At 35.4% G+C, this 22,667-nt stretch overlaps 1 protein-coding gene across 1 annotated transcript in view; it reads left to right on the forward strand.

Annotated features, from left to right (window-relative positions):
* The window catches only part of LOC149792343 (serine-protein kinase ATM-like), a 360,810-nt gene that overhangs the window by 117,668 nt on the left and 220,475 nt on the right, over positions 1-22,667 (forward strand). The window contains exons 12-16 of the mRNA XM_089970917.1: positions 3,250-3,357; positions 10,019-10,156; positions 12,511-13,111; positions 15,221-15,553; positions 20,188-20,377. Coding sequence (XP_089827043.1) covers positions 3,250-3,357; positions 10,019-10,156; positions 12,511-13,111; positions 15,221-15,553; positions 20,188-20,377 — 1,370 coding nt within the window. The remainder of the gene's footprint in view (positions 1-3,249; positions 3,358-10,018; positions 10,157-12,510; positions 13,112-15,220; positions 15,554-20,187; positions 20,378-22,667) is intronic.

A 22,667-nucleotide genomic window follows, 5' to 3' on the forward strand; every position in this document is an offset into this window, starting at 1 on the left:
GTTGAATGCCATTTTTTTTAGCACATGATAGGTTATTCATGGCAGTAAAAATATTTGTTATAAGAAGAACCCATTAAAATCCAGGAAGAACCACCTTTCCTTCAGATGGTACCGGCAAGGTTTCTTGCACACCCAAATTGGTCGAGTAAGGACTAAAAATCGCAAGTTGAGATGTGTATAAGTGAGTGCCATTGTGTGCCCCTTTCACTGAAAGACTTTTTTATGATGTCTGATTGGTCCTAATTGAAACTTTCTTATGTCCAGTGTGGCTCTGCACACTGGCCATCTTCAGAATTTTGTTATTGCTACTCCTCCTGCATTGATTGTCATATTTACATGAGGTTTTCTCTAAACGATTTCTTATGATACCTAGCTGGTTTTAAATGTCAGTGAAGCCAATCTGACATCCAGTATTACTTACAATGAAACTTTATACACATTAATCCCATGGTTTAATTGGTCATCAGTGTAAATAGTGCTGCTCATACAACTAGTATGGCTACCACAGTGGCCATCTTGAAAATCTTGTTATTGATATTCCTCCTGAGTGGATGGTCATAAGAAGGTGCAGATTTCTTATGATGTCTACTTGGTGCTGTATTAAAATAGTGCTGATCTGAAATCCAAATGGTTGCCACAGTAGCTGTGTTGAAATCTTGCTATACCATATTTACCGTTTATATTGGGAAACAAATAAATACAAATTTTCCTGTCCCAGAATTTATGGTGAAACTTTGTTTCACCTAGGTCACATGTCCGAAGAATTAAGAAACAAAATAAATTTGTGTTGAGTCTGTGCCCCCTCCAGTGCATATAGCAATAAAATAGATAAACAAAACGAATTAAAAAATAAAATATATCCATGAACTCCATACTTGAACAGTAGTGTAGGCATCCATACTGTAGCATGTATCACGTATGTCCAGTAACACATGACACATTGTTCATCAACGTGAACATTGAGAAACAAATTATGTCTGGTTGTACTCAGAGGTTCGTATATGTTATTGGACTGAAAACTGTATCCAATCAAATCACACTTGAGAGGGAAATAATTAGCTGATTGCTTAAGACATCTGCCATTCATGCATGACATGGTATTAGTGAAATAACCATGATTAACAATACATATGACAGAATCTTGCAAATAAAATTAATTTTTTGAAAATACATTCATTTGAGTGCAAATAATACATTTTTAGCAATCATGGGTTAAAAAAAGTATTATTAGAACAAGTTATTGCTGTATATACTATTTACAGACAGACATCAGTGGCTGTTTGTATTAATTATAACTACAGGTGTCAAGGAAATAGAAGCCTGGGTGATGAATAAACACTACTGGCAGTGAGCAGTAAACTCATTGTTTGAACGTACCGAATGGACATCAAAGATAGAGGTTATTTTTATTACAAAGCATGCTGACCATGGAAGTTGACTTTGGATACTTTTAAGCCGAATTTAAAAAAAAAAAAAGGATATCAGTACAAAGGTTATTTTATTACAAAATAAGCCTGCTTTAGAATCTGATGTTTTTAAAAAAATTTAATATACAAAGTCGGCTGAGATAAGGAAGCTAACTTTGGTTCCTTTTCACCGTTATTCATGAGAATTTTGAAAATAAATTGAAATGATGGAACAAGTTTTAAAGTGACACAATTTAGTGCATGGACAATGATGACCCAGTGTCGGCCAGAAGATTTTGGAGGAAATCATTTGATGAATTTGTTAAGGCCAGAAGAGATGATGAATTTGCCAACAATATGTGTACTTTGATCTCATTCCTGCATGAACTGTCGATAAGATGGGGGTGTTAAATGTATGAGAATTAGCACAACTGCCCATGCAGTTTCCATCTCAGGAGATGTCTTGCCACCAATGATTAGTTTTCTCGTCTTGAGAAAAATAAAATAACATGAACTGAAAGAATGGATCAAACCTGTGTATGAGAAGGGTTGTGTTGACAAGATGCTGCTGCAGTGGATATAATTTTATCTCAATTACACTGTTTTATAATTTTTAAAATAAAATTTCAGTTGGAATGCATTTTCCAACACATAATTTTTGAATGATTTGAAAGATGCTCCACAACTTACTTAAAAAATCCAATGTCCCAGAACATAAAGTACCCCAACAAATTACTTTAAAAACTAATTTATGGTGTCCCAACAGTATTGTGGCCCAACATATATGGTAAATATGGTAGCTACTCCATCATATCATATCAGCATAGGGTTTTCACTTAAAGATTTTTTATTTTGTCTTATTGTTTCTATCTAACATCCAAACTTGTCTCCTGCCTATGAGGCATTAGCATGCTCAGGTATCAATTACCCCATCTGTGCATGAAAATATTAAGAAAACAAGCTGAACTTTGATGTATGCACTATAGTTGGCAACAAAATATTTACTTTTATTTTGATATTTTGTATTAAATTTTCTGCAAACAAAGCAACATATGGAATTTTGGCACATGGCTATTATATTTTAAGTGCATATCAGGAGGTTTAACAGCATGAGGCTTGCAAAAATGCAGAGAACACCTGTTTCAAGGCTGAATTTTTGGTTCAACTCCATTGATGGAAGTACAGGTGGTTTGTATGTCAGTTTAATGCAGAAATTATTTTTTATATTTAAATATATTAACTTAAGTTCTGTGGGAAATGAATTGGCACTCTGATCCCTAAAACCAACCAAAAAAAATAAATTCCTATGCAAATCAGCCTAATGGTCTGTCCCATGGCAGTGCTTAAATTACTCACAACACAAACTCATCCTAGTTATTTTCTGTTGGATAGGTAAACAGTGCAGTTGTGAATGTTAATATCTGACCACCTTTAGATTTTAATGGCCTCATTGACAATTAGCTATATAATGTGCCCCATGCTGATAGTTTTCTGTGAGCATTAAGAATGTTTACTGTTATAAAGGTTACAGGTATGTCTTGGTGTCATGAAAGATATCTTACAGTAAGACTTACTGGAAATTAGGTTTGTATAAATACTATTATGTCAAGGGGTTTGGAAGTAACAAATTATATTTATTATGTGACACTTGTTTTAGCAGACATGTTTTAGGTAAAATTTCATAATTTGTAGTTGATTCTTTAATACAGATGCTTGCTAAATCTTTCCCCAGAAAATCTTAACTTTTCTCTACCAAACACAAGTAAAGGACAAAAACTGATTATAATTTTTATCTATTCATATTTATACAAAATTTGCAGCATTATGATTGTTATTCTTTTAGGATCCAGCTGACAACAAGGCTTTTGGAAAAATACCCAGAAAGTTTACCAAAAGAAGAAGTAATCCCATATTTGAACTGTTTGGCCCAGCTTTTGGCAGAGTGTAAGAGGTAGTATATTCAGCTAGACAAATGAAAAATTATACATTTATTGCCCTTCTTAGAGGGAAATATGAAGATTTGTTCACCCAGGGCAAATCATATTCCATAATAGCATTGCCCTATGGAACAAGTCCCAGTGGAATATAACTTGTCATGGGTAAACAAATTACATCTCCCCAAAATAAGAGCACAAAATTGTTTATTATAACGAATCATACTTGAAATATGATCATGTGAGGGTGATACAATCGTGTGAGGGGAGACATGATGTTTTGCTCACTGACACATGACATTCTGTGTTCCAATCATTGACATATTTACTTGTATGAGGAATGAAACAGTCTACTTGTATCTAGTCAAACGTATGAGTGATACAGTGTGCTCATGAATTTTTGTGGTTTTGCAAAAATCGGTTATTTTATTTGGTACTTATATTTATGGATTGGGGAGGGGGTCTTGTTGTCACTTGGATGGAGCATCACCTGCTGAGCCTTTTAAAGTCACCATTTGTGCAGAAACAAAGAATCCATGAAAATTGGTACCCCACCCATCAAAGAAAACAGTTTGCCACAGTAAAGAAAATACAATATTTAGGGCACTTTTAATTCAAAGCTACTTGTAACAAAGGTCAATTATACACTTGCACATTTAAATGTGTACGTCACAGTCATGCTGGTTTTGTTTTATTCAATGCTTTGATGAACTCCTTCAGAAAAGCCACCTTCTTTGTTGTTTTAAAGCACTCGTCCAACTTAACTGTGTTGATGCATAATATTCAACAAGTTTACACTGCATTTCATAAAGCTGTAATGTTTACAAACTTGTGTGGATATTTACACAATGATTGGAATGTGAAACAATACCATTTAAACATGATTAATCCCAGAACTCGAACTTTGTGGTAAATTTGAGTTATTTTCATTAGGGATTTTGATTGGAAAAATAAAGCTGGATGAAATCAAACAACAAATCATTTTGAAAGTACAGTGATCCACATCTTACATGGCCTCCCCTTTTGCACCGGGAAAGTGGCCATATAAGATGAATGGTATTCAATGATCAAACTGACTATGACCATAAATGTTCCTTTAGTGCTGAAGATGAATTAGATGGACTACAGGTAAAGAAGTAACTCTTGATTTTGTGAATTGGGAGAGGATTATCTCAAAATTTCTCTGAGAAGTAATTTGTTCTTGTTAAAAAATAGTATTAATTTTGGTGACGTTGATTAGTTCTTAAAGGCTTTGTTGACTTGGGTATGAAAACCTCTTCTGTAACATGTTTTTGTCAGCTTGCCTTATTATCTCTTGGAAGACTGCCTAAATGACCATGAAGGAAAACGATGTTAAGATCAAATATGACTATTTTTGATGTTATGATCAGGATGGGTGGGAGTTTTAATTTCAGGTTATTTAGCATGTAAAGTAATTCAGTATTGCATAGTTAACATTTTTGCCTTGTTTGCTGTGTCGTTTTACTAAATGCTGCCAAACTTAGTTATAAAAAAATGAATATTTGAACACTGACATTCATTTAAAAGATGTGTAAAATTTGTTTTGACTATAATGTTCATTGAGTCATTTCAGCTTTAATCCATTTGTTACACATGTAATTTCCTGTCTGCAGATTTACCTAAACTCGTGAAATTGGTATGTTGATATATCCCCAAAGATAGTGATCCAACCATAACAAAACTTGACCCAAATCTCATACTAGAATGACTTTGTATTTTCAGCTATTCATTTGTTTAATTTAAAATATCTTAGATTGTTGTTTATGGAAATTGCTTTGTTGAATCCCGAGGGAGCAGCTCATCCATACACAATTCAGGTCACTGTGATCTAACTTAATGAATTCAGTTTGTATTTTCAGCTGGTCATTTGTTACACCCAAGGTATGATGGTCTGTTTTCACCAATATTTGAAATCAATGTTGTTGCATCTCAGGGAGAGAAACTGTCATACAAATGTTGGTTGCTATGACCTAATTTTCATGCAGAAGGAACTTTTGTATTTATTTCCAGCCATCCATTAATTATTAACCCAATATCTTGAGTCCTGTTTGACCTGCACTGCTGAACTCTATTGATCATAGTCCAGAAGAGCTTATGGGGTGGCCTTTTTTCTTCTGTCGGTTGGCACAAGTTTGTTTTGTTACTTCTTCTTAATGTCTTGGAGGATTACCATGAAACTTTTTACTGACATTCATCCGAAGGTTTAGTTGGACCAAAACGAAAGAGGTGCCATTTTAACATCTACTTTCACCAACACAGTGGTCATCTTGAGAACCTTGTTACTCCTTAAGAATGAATGGTCATAACAGCATGAAATTTAAAGATTTCTAAATGATATCTAGTTGGTTCAGAATGAAAATGCTGCTGATCTGACATCCAATATGGCTATCTTGAAAATCTTGTTACATCTTTTGAATGGAAAATCATACTGAAATGTAGTTTTCACCAGAAGACGTTATGATGTCATCATTGTTGTAGGGTTTAATGCCATTTTTCAGCACACGATAGGCTATACATGGCGGCCAGTATTAATGGTGGAGGAAGAACCCGGGAAAACCCAGGAAAGAACCACTGACCCACGAGAAACTACTGGCACGCTTTCTCACATACCCTTAGCCAAATCTGAGACTCAAACCCACGCAGACAGAGGTGAGATGGCAGTGATCCGTAACGAAGAGTGCTTTAGACTACTTGGCCACTCAGGGCCCCCATTATGATGTCATGATAAAAGATGCTTTTGTGACCTTGAAAATTGTGTTAATACTCCTCCTGTAGCCATAGGGCTGCCTTTGCTAGGAGACTTTGTATGATGTCTAGTTGGTCCTAAATTAGAAGCCATCTTAGAAAATCTTGTATTGCTCAAGAATACCAGAGCTGGTTTAAACAATTGGAACTTAAGGAAGAAGGAAATGGTCTTATCTTGAATTTCTGGAATTTCTTTTCAGACATACAAGTGTCAGTTCTTTCCAGGAACTCATGTGAAAATTGGCATGTCATTGTATCTCAAAATGAGTAACTTGGCCATCAAAACTAGGTCATTGTGATCTAAATTTAATATTCTTGTATATTCTGACAATGGAACTAAGAATAGATACATTTCTGTTGCATAATAGCTTATGACTCCTTAGCCTTCATCAGGGGAATGACTTATGGACTGGAGTCGCATGATTTCAATAGCTTCTCTTATATTCCTTCTTGGGGTATTATTCTCTCTACCAAGAACTCATATGTCATCCCAAGAAATGCCCTGATTTTTTGCATTGTTCACCAACCGCTGTCAGGGAATCTCTTTTGGTGTATGAGTATTCTTTAACTTTATTTCAAGGCTTGCAGTTTCGTTTGTTTACATCCTCAATATCAAGGACCCAATTTATACTCTCCTGAATTTTGTATATTGATGTATCTGACAGAGGATGAAGCAGATGATTGTGACCTAGCTATAACACTTGAATGACATTTTATATGAAGTTGTTTGTTGCATTTTTAACACATAAACTTTATTTTGATCCACATTGACAATGTTTTTTAGATGTCTATGCATCTTAATGAGGCTTATGTTTCAGTGATATTTCTAGCCTCCAGTTGTTAGCTTAGAGTCTGAGTCTATAGGTAACAGGTTTGATTCCTGTCCAGACAAACCTAGGTTGTCTTCTGGGGCATTTTTCTATGCTTGGCAATTAATTCAGATTTCCTTGACATGAATCTGCTGTACCTGTCTTTATACTGTTTGAAGAGTTATATGTGTAATTGAATAAGTTAGTGAACATATAAATTATATGAATTTATTTGGACCCATTTCACAACAAAATGATTATTTTGTTCTCAAATAATTCTCACACAATGCAGTTCATCTTTATTAATGCTAGTGTTTATTGTTGAAATTTAAATCCCAGGTTGACATGAAGTTGATGTTGGCCTTGCACTGAAGTAGAGCTATGGACATTTTGGTGGCCATGGTGAAAATATTGTTATCACTACTTTTGTAATGGCTTAGGGTTTTCACTGAAACACTTCTTACTGTATTTAGTTGATCCTCAATGGCCACCTAAAATTTTAAAAATCTCATAACAGCTACTTTTCTTAAATGGATGTTATGTTGTTGTTGTTTTGAGTTTAATGCCATTTCTCAGTGCAAGATAGGCTGTATATGGTGGCCAGTATAATTGGTTTAGGAAGAACCCAGGGAAAACCATGGTAAGAACCACTGACCCACAGGAAGCTACTGGCACCTTTCTTACAGACCCACATTGGCCAAGCCCAAGACTCACACAGACAGAAGTGAGATAGCATCTATCAGTAAAGGTGAGCACTGTAGAACACTCGACCACCAAGCCCCCCAACTCCCCATTTGATGACCATGCCAACATTTAAAAAAGAAAATATTGGAATGATGCTGGTCCAACATAGCGAATTTTGTCCATGATTGTAAGTTGTAAATAACATATTTACATAGTACAAGCTCAAGGTGTACAGTTAGACTGGTTTTTCTATTAATCTTAACATTCTATTACATTATAGGTCAAGTGAAAATGTGTATAAATAGGGATTTGATAAATAACTCATTCCTATCTCAGAGCAGTCTGGAATCCATTTATCATAGTTCAGATATAATTCAATGTGAAATTTTAATTAAATTAATTAGAATTACAAAGTAATCATTGTCTTTGGATTAACACATTTTTATTGAGAACTCATTCTAAGACAATCTGGTTTGCATCATTGTGTAACATCAGGACATTTAAGACTAATGGAATTCATTTGGAACCTTCTGTACTTTTAATATTAAGACATTTAGGATTATTTGGGATTTAATTCACAATACTGTCTTTTGAATTTTGAATTTTCACATGCATTATAGAAGAATAAAATTGATTTTATGTAAATTGTTGCTTTGACTTCTTCCTGTTAGACAAACATTTGAGACCTAGAGTCGTAACACATTATATAGCCAATTCTGAGTGACTGGTGTTCATCTGTTGCCCAGCATGGTACCATAGTAACCATCTTTAAAATCTTCCTATCATTACTCTACTTTAATGAACGATACCATTAACATGTTTATTATTTCAGTATGAAAGTGGTACAGGTCTGACCAACATCTTGTCTACACTTTATTGACAGTGTTTTGAAAACCTATTGTTGACACTCCTTAGCCCCATCCCAGCACATATAGCTGGTTAGGACTTAGATGTGACACTCTGTTTATCTCTAAAAGTGTTTTCTAAAAGTGTTTATGGTGTGGGTTTCCCCTGTCATCCTGTAAGGTCTGTAAGTGTGTGTGTGTTAAAAACCAATAATGCAGTATTATTGAATTAAGCAGGGTTGATTTCTTTTTTATCCATTAAATCGTATTGAGATTTATTTATCCCAAGAAGCATAATCTGTGTACTTTCTTCCCTTTGTCGGGGCTGACAGTGGGCCTGATTTCCAACAAATTTGCTTCGGATTAGGGTTGTACTATTACCACGGTGGCAAATTATTGTCATGGGCTAATTTCCTTCCCTTTTCCCTATTTGTGTAGGTTTTTATATGTTACTTTGCCAGAGTCAAGTGTCCATTTATGTATTTTAATTTTTTATTAAGAGATGTGTCTTGTATGTGTTTGTTTGATGTCGGACAGCATAACTATTTCAAATTTGTCAAGTCTTTTGTTTCTATCTATATCCCCAAAAAAATAACTGTTTGAGTTTGTATTTTTGTTTTTTGAGTGTATGAAGTGCGTCTGTGTATGCCATGGCATATAATATGTTGGAAGTTTTTTGAAAACCTGGCCTACTTGACCTTTGAATCAAGTCAGAGGTCATTGCTTGCATTTTTGCACCTAAATGAACTAATGAATACAGCAACTTTTGCATACATATATTGAAGTGATTTTATTGCTAGACTATTTTATCTTTTTGGATCAAAAATGAACTTGACGATAGTCAGCACTCGGACATGGATTTTAATGTCAAAGGCTGTGATTCCTGTTATTAGCTCTTTTGGCTTATGAGAATGAAAATACAAACAAGTATGGATGTATTTTTTCTGGATATATCTGATGAATATATTGAATAATGCCAATTAAACAACTATTTGTATTTTCCTTCTTCAAATCAATATTCCTGTTAAATTTAACCAAAGTTTGCACATATCTTGATACTTGCAGGGAGAACTTAAATGAGTTTCTATCCATTTATCAGGTTCAAAGTCAGTGGCCATTACAAAAAATGTCATGTACTTACATTGGTGGGGTGTCATTATCCCTATGATTGTGCCATTTTGCTATAAAATCCCTGTATTTGTCTGTGTCAACATTGTCTGATCAAAAGTAGGTCATTACCAATATTTCATGCATTTGTGACTTATGTTTTGTGTATTCATGAGTTTCTTGGCCATTGTTGGCTGCAGTCATGCAATTTTATGTATGAATGCAGTTTTACAAGTTCAAACAGCATACCACCAGAAGTATGTTATACTGCAACATGCTAAATGTTAATGTTAAATTTTTTTTAATGAGGAACATGTAAGAGAAGAATTTTGGTTTTCATGGTTATAACATGTTTAAATAGATAGCCGAAAGATTATTTTGTTTATTTTAATTCTAAAACTTAACATTTCCACAAAATTATGCAAAGTAAAATCCTATGCAAATCCTTTGTTTTGTTTATTCATCAGGAATGAGCTGATTGCTTACGTATTGAGATGTGTACAGGCCTTTGCACAGAATTGGAGCAGAGTGGACCACTCAGCATCCGACTTCTTTGATGAAGAAAGCAGAAGTGTCTGGCAGAAAATATGGTCCACAGTGTTGAGGTCAGTAGTTACTGTTTTAGCTGGGTTGATAATTATGCTTTAATCTGGACTTTCTTAAGTAAATATTAAAGAATAAATATTAAATTGGTGTAGATTTTGTATGCACTACAGAAGGTAAAGCATATTATGATATGATGTCTTTATGTCTGACTGATTTTGTTTCTGCAAAAGAACTAAAGTTTCTCACCACCTGTAGTTACCAACCTTTGCTGAAGGCTAGCACTTGAGGTCAGGAAGAACTTTATCAAAGGTCGACATCACTATGACTGGTAGAAAAAAATGGCTTATGCACAGGAACTGAGAGTTCACCATTTATAGTCACCAAACTTTGTGGATGACTTGCACTTGTTCTAAGTAAGAACCCTATTGATTTGGGGCTCCTACAGTCAAGGTCACTGTGACTGAAGAAACAAATGGTATCTGCACAATACCTTGAGTGTTGTAATTGTTACACTTTGTAAAGGGCTTGCACTTTGGGTATGGAAAAATACTATTGATTTAGGAGTAAAAAGTTAAAAGGTCACGGTCACCTTGACTGAAGAAAAAAAAAGATTTCTGTACAAAAATTTCAGTTAATATCAGTAATACATTACATATTGATATTGCATTGCTTACCATTCTTGGAGGGAAATTACACTTAGCCATAGTAAAAAATTCCATCCAATTAGATAGATATTTTCAGGAAGTCTACATTTGGGAAGAACACAGACCCATTCTCTTCCCCATGTCAAAGGCCCATGCACAGTAGATACCCTCCTTTTGATGGATGCGATTTTAATTTAGTTATGCTCTTAGAAAATTTGGCTTTTCTTTTCCATGGTGCATTACTGGCATTCATATCTGCTTCTTTTTCATTATTAGAATGCCTACACTTTCTTTCCATTGCATAAATTAGTCATTGGATGAGCTTTTGTGTGACCACTCCAGTAGCCCACTGGTTAGAGCATCCACCTTGGATGTGGGAGGTTGTGTGTTTGATCCTTGGCCGAGTCATACCAAAGACTTACAAAAATGGTACTAATAGTTGCTTTGCTTGGTGCTCAGCATTAAGAGGTTAGTGTTAGGACTGGTCGGTCTGGTGTCAGGATAATGTGACTGGGTGGAACATCATGCTACATGTCTGCAGCATGATGCCCCAGTGCTTTTCATCACTGTAAACTGCCACATGGCAGAAATCATAGTGATATGATTGAATTCTTTTTAAAGCTATGTTAATATTTCAAATATACACGCACACACACACACAAGCGGTGCCCTTTTATCATACCCTTACGAATCGTAGGCCATAGCTATTCCAACTGGCATCCAATTTTAATCACTAATTCAATTTTATTGTAATGTGTTCAGACTTCTAAGATAGTTATCATTTTCCGTACTTATAAGATAGGTATCATTTTCCATTTCGCATCCCAAATGTTTTGAGCTCCATTCTTGTATATGTTGTCATGATATCTTTGATGTTATTACATAATGACACTTAAACGCTCTTAGGATCTCTTCTTTGCAACAGCCCACAGATTCTCCACCTTTACACTTGTCTTATATCAAGTGATCTATCCACCAGGACAAATTCTCAAACATGGTAGGCCTGAAAATATTCTACATCCACGGTCTGTGATGCAGAGTGGAGAATCTTTTCATACTGATGCATTATAAAGAGAGACAGTGTTCAGTTTCCCACAAATAGTCTAGGTCCCTAACAAGATGACAACTTCTATGCATGGTCCCATGATGTGTGTTCTTTCTAGTGCCAGATTTTTCTTTCTAACAGGAGGATGGAATTGTCTAATGTAGACAGTAATTTCCATCCTGGAAAGGTTAGCAATGCAATAGTGACAGGTAAATAGTATATCATTAAAATTATGTTCCCCATCAAAAAAGCAATATAGAGTAATAATATTAAAGATTGAGCAGATGTAAAATGTGTGGCTACTGGTACTCATGCATGACTGCTGTGCATTTAATTTTGAAAATCCATTCATTCTGCATTGAAATTTATGACATTTTTTTACACTTGTTAAATTTACTTAAGAAAACTGTAAATGAATAGCAAATAAACAATTTTCATTGAAGTTGTTTTTATCTGCTCAGCCAAAAATTATGTTACTATAATATTTCAATCATGGATTAGAGAATATTCTATTTCCTTACAATGTTGTCTGCAGTCGTGGGATAGAGAATATTTTACTTAATTACAATGTTGTCTGCAATCATGGGATAGAGAATATTCTATTTCCTTACAATGTTGTCTGCAGTCATGGGATAGAGAATATTTTACTTCCTTACAATGTTGTCTGCAATCATGGGATAGAAAATATTTTACTTCCTTACAATGTGTTCAGAATTTCTTTCAGATCAGTGAGCTTGAATCATGCAGCTTCAGATGGATATAGACTTTTAACTGCTGTTCTTGAGAAGAAATTGATTGTACCAGATAAAGATATCTGGTCTTTGTTTATTCCTGGAATCTCTGTGCCAACTGTGGAATCTGTATACTTCCTTGCCAAATATCTGTCTTTGTACAGTATTCCAGAAAAGTACCAGCCCAATTTGATAGGCAGAAAGACCAATGATAACTCTGCTCACCCTCTTAGGTGTCAGCTTATTGATTGGCTGTTGCCTTCAAGAGAAGATGAGGTTGAAAATTCTAACCAGTCAAGGATCAGAGTAGACTGTAACCTGTATTCTCACACACTGATGTCCTTGACCTTGATGGATCCTTCATCACTACAGTTCCCTGTTATGGGTGGAAAAGGGACTAGTCTGCTGCACAAAATGGAGGCTGCTTTCTTGCAGACAGCTCTGAAGTGTGAGTTGCCTGTAGAAGAATTTCTGAAAAATGGTAAAGAATCCATAGAGAGTACTGACAGTATTCACATAGCCACAATTCTGAAAAGGATTGAAAACTGCCTGTCCAGAGATTGTCAGTATTATTGTGATATAGCTGAAGTAAAGGTACGTCTAGAAGTGTTTTACACACACACACACACACAATACCCAAGGGTTTTACACTCAATACCCAACGGCTTTACACATTCACAATACCCAATGGTTGTACACACTCACAGTACCCAAGGGTTTTACACACAATACCCAATGGTTGTACACACTCAGTATACCCAGGGGTTTTACACACAATATCCAAGTGTTTTACACGTTAACAATACACAAGGGTTTTACACACTACCATTTAAAGTGTTTTACACATTCACAATGCCTAAGGGTTTTACACACTACCATTACCCAGTTGTTTAACACATCACAACACCCAAGGATCTTACACACTCACAATACTTAAGGATTTTACACAATGCTAATGGGTATTACATACAATATCCACATGTTTTACATGCTACTAATGGATATTACACACATGATCCAAGGGTTTTACACACAATACATCCGATGTATCGGAAAATCTGATCCCTAAGCTACTTTGGCTATTGTGAGAGTGTGTGTGTGTGTGTGTGTGATTTGGATTTTTAACATAGCTTTAACAATTTTTCAGTCATACCGCTACGATGTCTGCAGTGTGACAGTTTATAGTGATGTCTAGCACTGGGGCATCATGCCGCAGACATGTAGCATGATGTACCACCAGTATTGTGAGCATGTAATACCAATTAGTAGAGTGAGTGTGTAAAACTCTTGGGTATTGTGTGTAAAACCCAGGTTCTTCCTTTGCCATACATAGCCTGTTGTGTGCTGAAAAATGGCGTTAAACCCCATGACAACAAAACAACAACTTACATTATCCATGGATTTTACACGCTTACAATATCCAAGGGTTTTACGCTCTCAGTACACAAGGGTTTTATAGACTCACATTACTAATGGGTATTTCACACTCACAATATCCAAGGGTTTTATACACATTACCCCCTGATGGGTATTACACATTTACAATATCCAAGGGTTTCACACACAATATCCAAGTGCTTTACACAATTCACAGATCCCAAGGGTTTTACACACTAACAATATCCAAGGGTTTTACACACTTGCATGGCATATCATCATGACTTTTAAAAACTATATATCATATAGATCAAGTCTTTCAAACCATTTAAATAGATGTTTACTCTTTGGAGCATTGTTCAGAAATTAAGTGGGTCTTATGCTTCTAGCTGACATTTTGTCCCTGAGTCTTAGCCATGCAATATACCAATAACTCAAGTTCTTTTTAGGGTGGCCGAGTGGTCTAAAGTGCTCTCCATTACGGATCACTGCCATCTCACCTCTGTCTGCGCCGGTTCGAGTCTCAGATTCAGCCAATGTGGGTATGTGAGAAAGCTTGCCAGTAGCTTCTTGTGGGTCAGAGGCTCTTTCCCGGTCTTCCCAGGTTCTTCCTCCACCATTAATACTGGCCGCCATGTATAGCCTGTCTTGTGTTGAAAAATGGCGTTAAACCCAACACCAACAAGTTCTTTTGACTAGTTTAGTAATATATTTTCCATGGAGATATTATTATTGTTATTGTTATTATTATTATTGGAAAGTATATTGACTAGATAAAAACAAATTTCATTAAATCGATGCAAAATTTTGTTTAATTGAACAACATAGTGTCCATGTTTCTTCAAAATAATATGCATACACTGGCTTAAATTTCTATTGTTTTTATTGGTAGATTAAAGATGCCTTACAGTAATCCAACTTTCAGAGGAGATAGGGTCATTTCTATTGACATGATGAAATCATCAGCACTACTCCAAACTATACATCAGATCAGATCATCTTTGTGGGCTTTCTCACAGGTGTCCCACCTGCAATTCAGAAGCAACCATTGAATGTGGTTCTAACAGATATCAATACAGCAAAATGGTATTGTGTCTTCCAGTGTATCAACAGAAGCTCCCCTCTATGGATAATTAATTATGTAACTTGTTTTATTCTGTCATGCATGGCAGTAAAAATAGTAGACATCTGTATCAAAATTAGGTCCCTAAGACCTTTTTTCATGCCCCACGTAGGTGTCTGAAATATAGCTTATGGAAATAGATTAAGAGTTATTTTTCATGTTAATATTAAACAATGTTTTTTATTTTGCTTCTTCTTTTCCAGATATCAGACATCGAATCTATGTTTATCCAAGCCTCCTGGCTTGTCAAATTCCATTACAGACTGTTACAAAGAAAGATTCTCACACCTTCCACATTGTCTGCCATGAATTTGGCCAGCCTGCTGAAAACACTGCTGAAGAAAATATCACTTGGCATGTCTGATATATCAAAAAAAGAGGGCTGTGTTCCATTGTGGCCATTACTGCGGGAAATGCAGAGTCTCTTTAGTTGGGATGATCCAGAGGATGAATTTTGCTATGTAATGGCAGATCTATGTAGAGCCTGCACCCCAGCTCGTCTGACAGATCTGTTGTTTGAGTTGGCTGTAGATAAGGTAATTAAAACCAATAAATATCCAAACTTTATGCTCGGTAACAAGCCCTTCACAGACTTATAAAACTTTTGTACAGTTTTGCTCTCATGAGACTATATTCTTTGATATGATCACCCACTTTTCCAAATTTATCAGGTAGTCCTTCAGAGTTTATCATAAGAATACATAACATCAAACAGAAATTTGATTTCTTTTCATTGATATTGACATCCTGATGATCATTTGTGAAATGTTGGAATATTCATTGATTTTTTTTATTTATATTTATTTTATCATAGCTAAGAGCACAAGGAATCCAAAATCACTTGAAAATTTATGGGCATCTTTCACCACCATATTTTAATGCAAGTCTTTTGGACACTTTAAGGACTGCTTTTGTCAGAATAATGTTTTAATGCCTCATAATTGCTTACACATGTTTCAAGTTTTCCCACTATAAATTAGGTTATTGACACTGAAATGTCCCACTGTAAATTAGGTTGCTGACACTGAAATGTCCCACTATAAATTAGGTTGCTGACACTGAAATGTCCCACTATAAATTAGGTTGCTGACACTGAAATGTGACACTGAAATGTCCCACTATAAATTAGGTTGCTGACACTGAAATGTCCCACTATAAATTAGGTTGCTGACACTGAAATGTTCCACTATAAATTAGGTTGCTAATACTGAAATGTTTAAGGCTATATTAATACATTTGACAGCACATTAAGTTTGCTGTTCATACTCGTCTTACACGTACCACAAGCATTTTTAGCACTTCTTGAGAGATTATTGTCTGGATAATATTTGTGGCAGTCCTCATTATAGTTGAAATCAACACTTAGGATATATGTATTGTTACTGGATCCAGGTTTCTTCTAGAGTCAGCCTAAATTTTGCTCAAAATGGAAAATGTCCTTTCAGTGTCTGTAGTGGATTATGACAATGTCAGTAAAACTCTTATGATTCGGCCAAGAAGTTTAAATTGTTTCCTGTCTGGAGGTAGACAAAGGTTGTTGACTGATTGACTGCCAGAACTACTCAAGATTAGTAATGTCTGTGTCATATTTGAGAAGTTTTTTTGGGAAGTCAGTAAGTAGACTTAATTTCGTCTTTCAGTGCTGTTGGAAAGTCAGTATGTGGTCTGAATTTCATCTTTCAGTGCTGTTGGGAAGTCAGTATGTAGTCTGAATTTCATCTTTCAGTGCTTTTGGAAAGTCAGTGTGTTGTCTGAATTTCATCTTTCAGTGCTGTTGGGAAGTCGGTATGTGGTCTGAATTTCATCTTTCAGTGCTATTGGAAAGTCAGTGTGGTCTGAAGTCAGTATGTGGTCTGAATTTCATCTTTCAGTGCTGTTGGAAAGTCAGTGTGGTCTGAAGTCAGTATGTGGTCTGAATTTCATCTTTCATTGCTGTTGGAAAGTCAGTATGTAGTCTAAATTTCATCTTTCATTGCTGTTTGAAAGTCAGTATGTACTCTGAATTTTATCTTGCAGTGCTGTTGGAAAGTCAGTATGTGGTCTGAAGTCCATATGTGGTCTTTATGTCATCTTTCAGTGCTGTTGGAAAGTCAGTATGTAGTCTGAATTTCATCTTTCAGTGCTGTTGGGAAGTTAGTATGTGGTCTGAAGTCAGTATGTAGTTTGAATTTCATCTTTCAGTGTTGTTGGGAAGTCAGCTATTTAGTCTGAATTTCATCTTTCAGTATTCATTCATTCTGAGTTAATGTCATGAATCTGTAATGCTGCAGGACACACAGTATTGTTATGTATTATACAAGTATGGTTATGTATTATATGAGTATGACTATGTATTTTACAAGTATGGTATGTATTATTCAAGTATAGTTATTTATTATACAGGTATAGTTATGTATTATACAAATATAGTTATGTATTATACAAGTATAGTTATGTATTATGCAAGTATGGTTATTATAAATGTATAGTTATGTATTATAGAGGTATAGTTCTGCATTATAGAGGTATAGTTATGTATTATACAAGTATGCTTATGTATTATGCAAGTATGTTTATGTATTATACAAGTATGGTTGTGTATTATACAAGTATAGTTATGTATTATAGGAATAGTTATGTATTATACAGGAATAGTTATGTGTTATACATTTATGGTTACATATTATACAAGTATAGTTATCTATTATACAGGTATAGTTATGTATTCTGCAAGTATGGTTATGTATTATACAAGTATAGTTATGTATTATAGAGGTATAGTTATGTATTATACAAGTATAGTTACTTTTTTACTCATTGCACATACCATTAGAAAAAGTTGACAATTTGGGAACAATGTTTCCATTGCTGCTCAGAAATTTTCTGCCACAGCATTCATGTTGTCATTATGCTGATTCTCTGAGTGCCGTAAGTCATCTTTGTGTTGTCATGCTTATAGTTAATGACCATTATGCTGATTCTCTGGGTGTCTGAAGTCATCTTTGTGATGTCTGGCTTTTTGTCACTGAGAACTATGCTGATTCTCTGGCTGTTTTGAAATCATCTTTGTGATGTCATGCCTACTGGTGATGACCTTGGTGGATATTATATCTCTCAACCGGTTCTGATAAAACTTGCTAAATAGGTCAGGTGTTTATTAAGATCTTGGATAAGATTGGTTTTGAGACAGAGACATTGTATCTTTGGAATTAGGATTTTTTCCAAACTGTAGTAAGTACAAGAAATAAATGAACATTATTTAAAGAGTGGGAGATATTTTACATATTACAACACAACACAAGCCTGCTTAGTGAAATGGTCAACTTTTTTGTTAGACAGGTGTGTGATATTATTATTGTTCTGCATGGTTACAAAAAGTCCTAAAGCCTGGGAGTGATAGCTGCCATTGAGAATCCGGAAGCTCCATCCTCTCATATCAATGTATCCCTACCTCCCTCTGTCCCTCAAGCAAAGTCAATGTTATATGAAAATATTTGTCAAATTTTCAGTGAAAGATTTTTCTATGATAATTGTTCCCAAAGCCTTGTGGGTGATAGCTGTCATACTTGGACTGTATAATCAGGTAGCTGTGTCCTTTTTATGCATATGCTCTTGTCCTGCCGTTTAAACTTGACAAAGTTAAGGTCTCTTGAAAGTCTTGGTTAAGTTTTCGTTTTTGCAATGGTCTGATGTCACAATCCTTTGGACAGATAGCTGTTATGTTTTGACTGCATCATCAGGAAGGTCATCCCTTGCGTATCTATGATCCATTATCCTTCCTGTGACTGTCACACAGTTAGGATCATCCCTTGCATATCTATGATCCATTATCCTCCCTGCAACTCAAACACAAAGTTAGGATCATCCTTTGTGTATCTATGATCCATTATCCTCCTTGTGACTGTCAGACAAAGTTAGGATCATCCCTTGCATATCTATGATGCATTATCCTCCCTGCAACTGTCACACAAAGTTAGGATCATCCCTTGAGTATCTATGATTCATTATCCTCCCAGTGACTGTCACACAGAGTTAGGATCATCCCTTTCTTATCTATGATCCATGATCCTCCCAGTGACTGTCACACAGTTAGGATCATCCCTTGCATATCTATGATCCATTATCCTCCCTGCAACTGTCACACAAAGTTAGGATCATCCCTTGCATATCTATGATCCATTATCCTCCCTGTGACTGTCACACAGAGTTAGGATCATCCCTTGTGTATCTATAATCCATTATCCTCCCTGTGACTGTCACACAGAGTTAGGATCATCCCTTGCATATATATGATCCATTATCCTCCCTGTGACTGTCACACAGAGTTAGGATCATCCCTTGCGTATCTATGATCCATTATCCTCCCTGTGACTGGCACACAGAGTTAGGATCATCCCTTGCATACCTATGATCCATTATCCTTCCTGTGACTGTCACACAAAGTTAGGATGATTCAAAGATACTGGTAATATTTTCACTGAAAGTTGTTATGTATAGTCATAAGTCCCAAATTATGAGAGGGATAGCAGTCAAGGTTGGGATGTAGAATCAGGAATCCCTGCTTTCATATCCTTACACCCCTTTCTACCTGTGTTACTCAGCAAGGTCATGGTCATTTGAAAAATCATGTTTAAGTTTTAAGTTGGTGTTCTGCATGGTAACAAGTCTAAATTCTGGAAGGGATAACTGTCATATTTGTTTCATAGAATCCGTGAGATATGCCATTTCATATGTATGCACTCCTACCCTCCCTCTAACCCCTGACAAGGCCAAGGTCTTCGGAAAATCTAATTAAGTTTTTGGTTACTTTTTAATATATGTTTATAGATATGGGAGTGTATCATATTCTATGCCTAAGCTGCTAATCCATGGTCTGACACCCAGGCAATGTCATGGTCATTTGAAATTGTTGATTAACTTTTTGTTTTAAATTTTTTCAACTGTTGCAAATCACATACCATGGAAGAGATAGTTATCATATCTTGAATTGTAAACCAGTAAGCACTACCCTTTAATAATATGTACTCTTTCACTCCCACTGATACTTGGGCAAGGTCAAGGTCATTTGAAAGTGAAAATGTACTAACAGGCAGAAAAACAGATAGACATAATTGCTTGGAATTTCTTTCTTTACTTCATTTATAACCAAACAGTATTTATAGTGAAATGCTGTTGTATATTCAAATTTCAGACTAGTAAAACAAAAGCCAGTAATAACCTATCTACAGCTCATAGTGGGAGGAGCTCCAGAATTCTGGATGATATAGATGACATGGATGAGGCTTCAAGTGGCAACAGTAAAGAAGACCAGGAAATGACTCTGGACTTTGATGATGGTGCTGTAGACAGTCAAGAAGATCAACATCAAAGTTGCAAGGAAGGTAAGCAGGCTGTACACATGTTGGTACTTTATTACATGTCATTTTGCAAAGATTTTGCATTTACAGATTTTTTCAAGAAAGTAAGTTCTCTCCTGTTTTTGGGAAAATAAATTATCGTTACCTGCCTTTTAAGAAGTGGCTTCTCTATCATGTGCACCAAGTTCTGGTAGAATGTATGAAATATTGATTTTGTGTGACCAGCATTATTTGCTTTTATCTGTGTCACCCTAAATGCCATTCACATATTCATATTTGCGCTTGTAAGGGAGATAATTTCAGGACTCAATTTTAATAGGATAATTTTTTCCCAAGTTAAAAATTTGCTGTCTAGTAGACAACATAAACAATGTCCAGGAAAGGTAGTATATCGTCGACTGACTTAAAGGATTGTAATTAAGGGCTATTTACTGCTGTGATGTCACCATTGTTTCAATGGAAAATTTTACAGAAATACAGAGTATGGTTCTGTGGAAGGTATTTTTACTTTGTGGATCAAAGTTCTTACAGAATGTGTTGGCCAGTATTTGAATTTGAACACTATGAATGATGATTATTGCTTTATACTCAGCTATTTGGTCAATTTTCACAAGACTCCTTTAAACTTTGTTGACTTGTATTGATATAAGTGTATATTCTAACTTTGTACTCAGGGATGTAGAATGGGCCTGATACTCTATACTTGTGGACTTGGGCATATAAAACAGGCCTTTTACTCCTTACATTAAGACTCATTGATGTAGAACAGGCTTGGTACTCCTTACATTAAGACTCATTGATGTAAAACAGGCTTGGTACTTCTTACATTAAGACTCATTGATGTAGAACAGGCTTGGTACTCCTTACATTAAGACTCATTGATGTAAAACAGGCTTGGTACTTCTTACATTAAGACTCATTGATGTAGAACAAGCCTGGTACTCCTTACATTAAGACTCATTGATGTAGAACAAGCCTGGTACTCCTTACATTAAGATTCAATGATGTAGAACATGCCTATTACTCCTTACATTAAGACCCATTGATGTAGAACAGGCTTGGTACTCCTTACATTAAGACTCATTGATGTAGAACAGGCCTGGTACTCCTTGCATTAAGACTCATTGATGTAGAACAGACTTGGTACTCCTTACATTAAGACTCATTGATGTAGAACAGGCCTGGTACTCCTTGCATCAAGACTCATTGATGTAGAACAGGCTTGGTACTCCTTACATTAAGACTCATTGATGTAGAACAGGCCTGGTACTCCTTACGTTAAGACTCACTGATGTAGAACAGGCCTTTTACTCCTTACATTAAGACCCATTGATGTAGAACAGGCTTGATACTCCTTACATTAAGACTCATTGATGTAGAACAGGCCTGGTACTCCTTGCATTAAGACTGATTGATCTAGAACAGGCCTGGTACTCCTTACATTAAGACTCATTGATGTAGAACAGGCCTGGTACTCCTTACATTAAGTAAGTAAATCTTGGGACACTATAACATTTGGGACACCCTTATCTTATATATTTTTTTGCATGGTTTTTAAAAGTTGAAACATGACATTTTATTTTTTCATGTACTGTAAGTATTGGATCATTTTTATATCTTCAACTTCTTGATCTGCATAATCTCTAGATTGTAACATGGTTTATTTGTTGTTCGGGTATTTTCTTAAATGACTTCAGGGTTGTTATGAGAATCAACAAGGAGAGAGTGACAACATAATATGAACAGAGTAGGTACTCTGTATAGATCAGTGCACTAGGTGGCTCATGAATAATTGTGAAGTATTAAATTACCTTTATTTTATTTAATTTTGGAGAAACCTGAAAAGGTGCACTCGCAAAATAAGAAATCAAAGTAATTTATAATAATCTGTTGATGTTGTAAATGAACAGTAGCTGATCACTGTTGTGTGACATGTGTCAACCTTGCTGATTATGTCTCAGAATTGGGGCAGGGGTCTGTACCAGGTAAGTAACTATTGGGAGACTAAAAAGGTTTCATTTTTTGCAGGCATTTAAGTGTTAGTACACAAAAAATAATTCTTTTCTTCCTGTCTCTGGAATTTAATTCATTATGTTTTTTTTGTGTATGTGTGTGCACGTGTGCATGCATGTGCATGCATCCATTAGGGGTTGAAAAATTTATAAAAATCCACTCACCCAACCAGGCAAGTACTAAACATTTTTCTCACTTGAAATAACCTTTTACACAACCAGTTGTTAAAGAAACTGAAAAGTTGATAATGTTAATGACTTAAATATAATACTGTGAAGGTTTGTCTTCCAGAACTTTTTCT

The sequence above is a fragment of the Sinohyriopsis cumingii genome, chromosome 9, assembly GCF_028554795.1.
Source record: "Sinohyriopsis cumingii isolate HCF-2022 chromosome 9, ASM2855479v2, whole genome shotgun sequence".
Classification (NCBI taxonomy): domain Eukaryota; kingdom Metazoa; phylum Mollusca; class Bivalvia; order Unionida; family Unionidae; genus Sinohyriopsis; species Sinohyriopsis cumingii.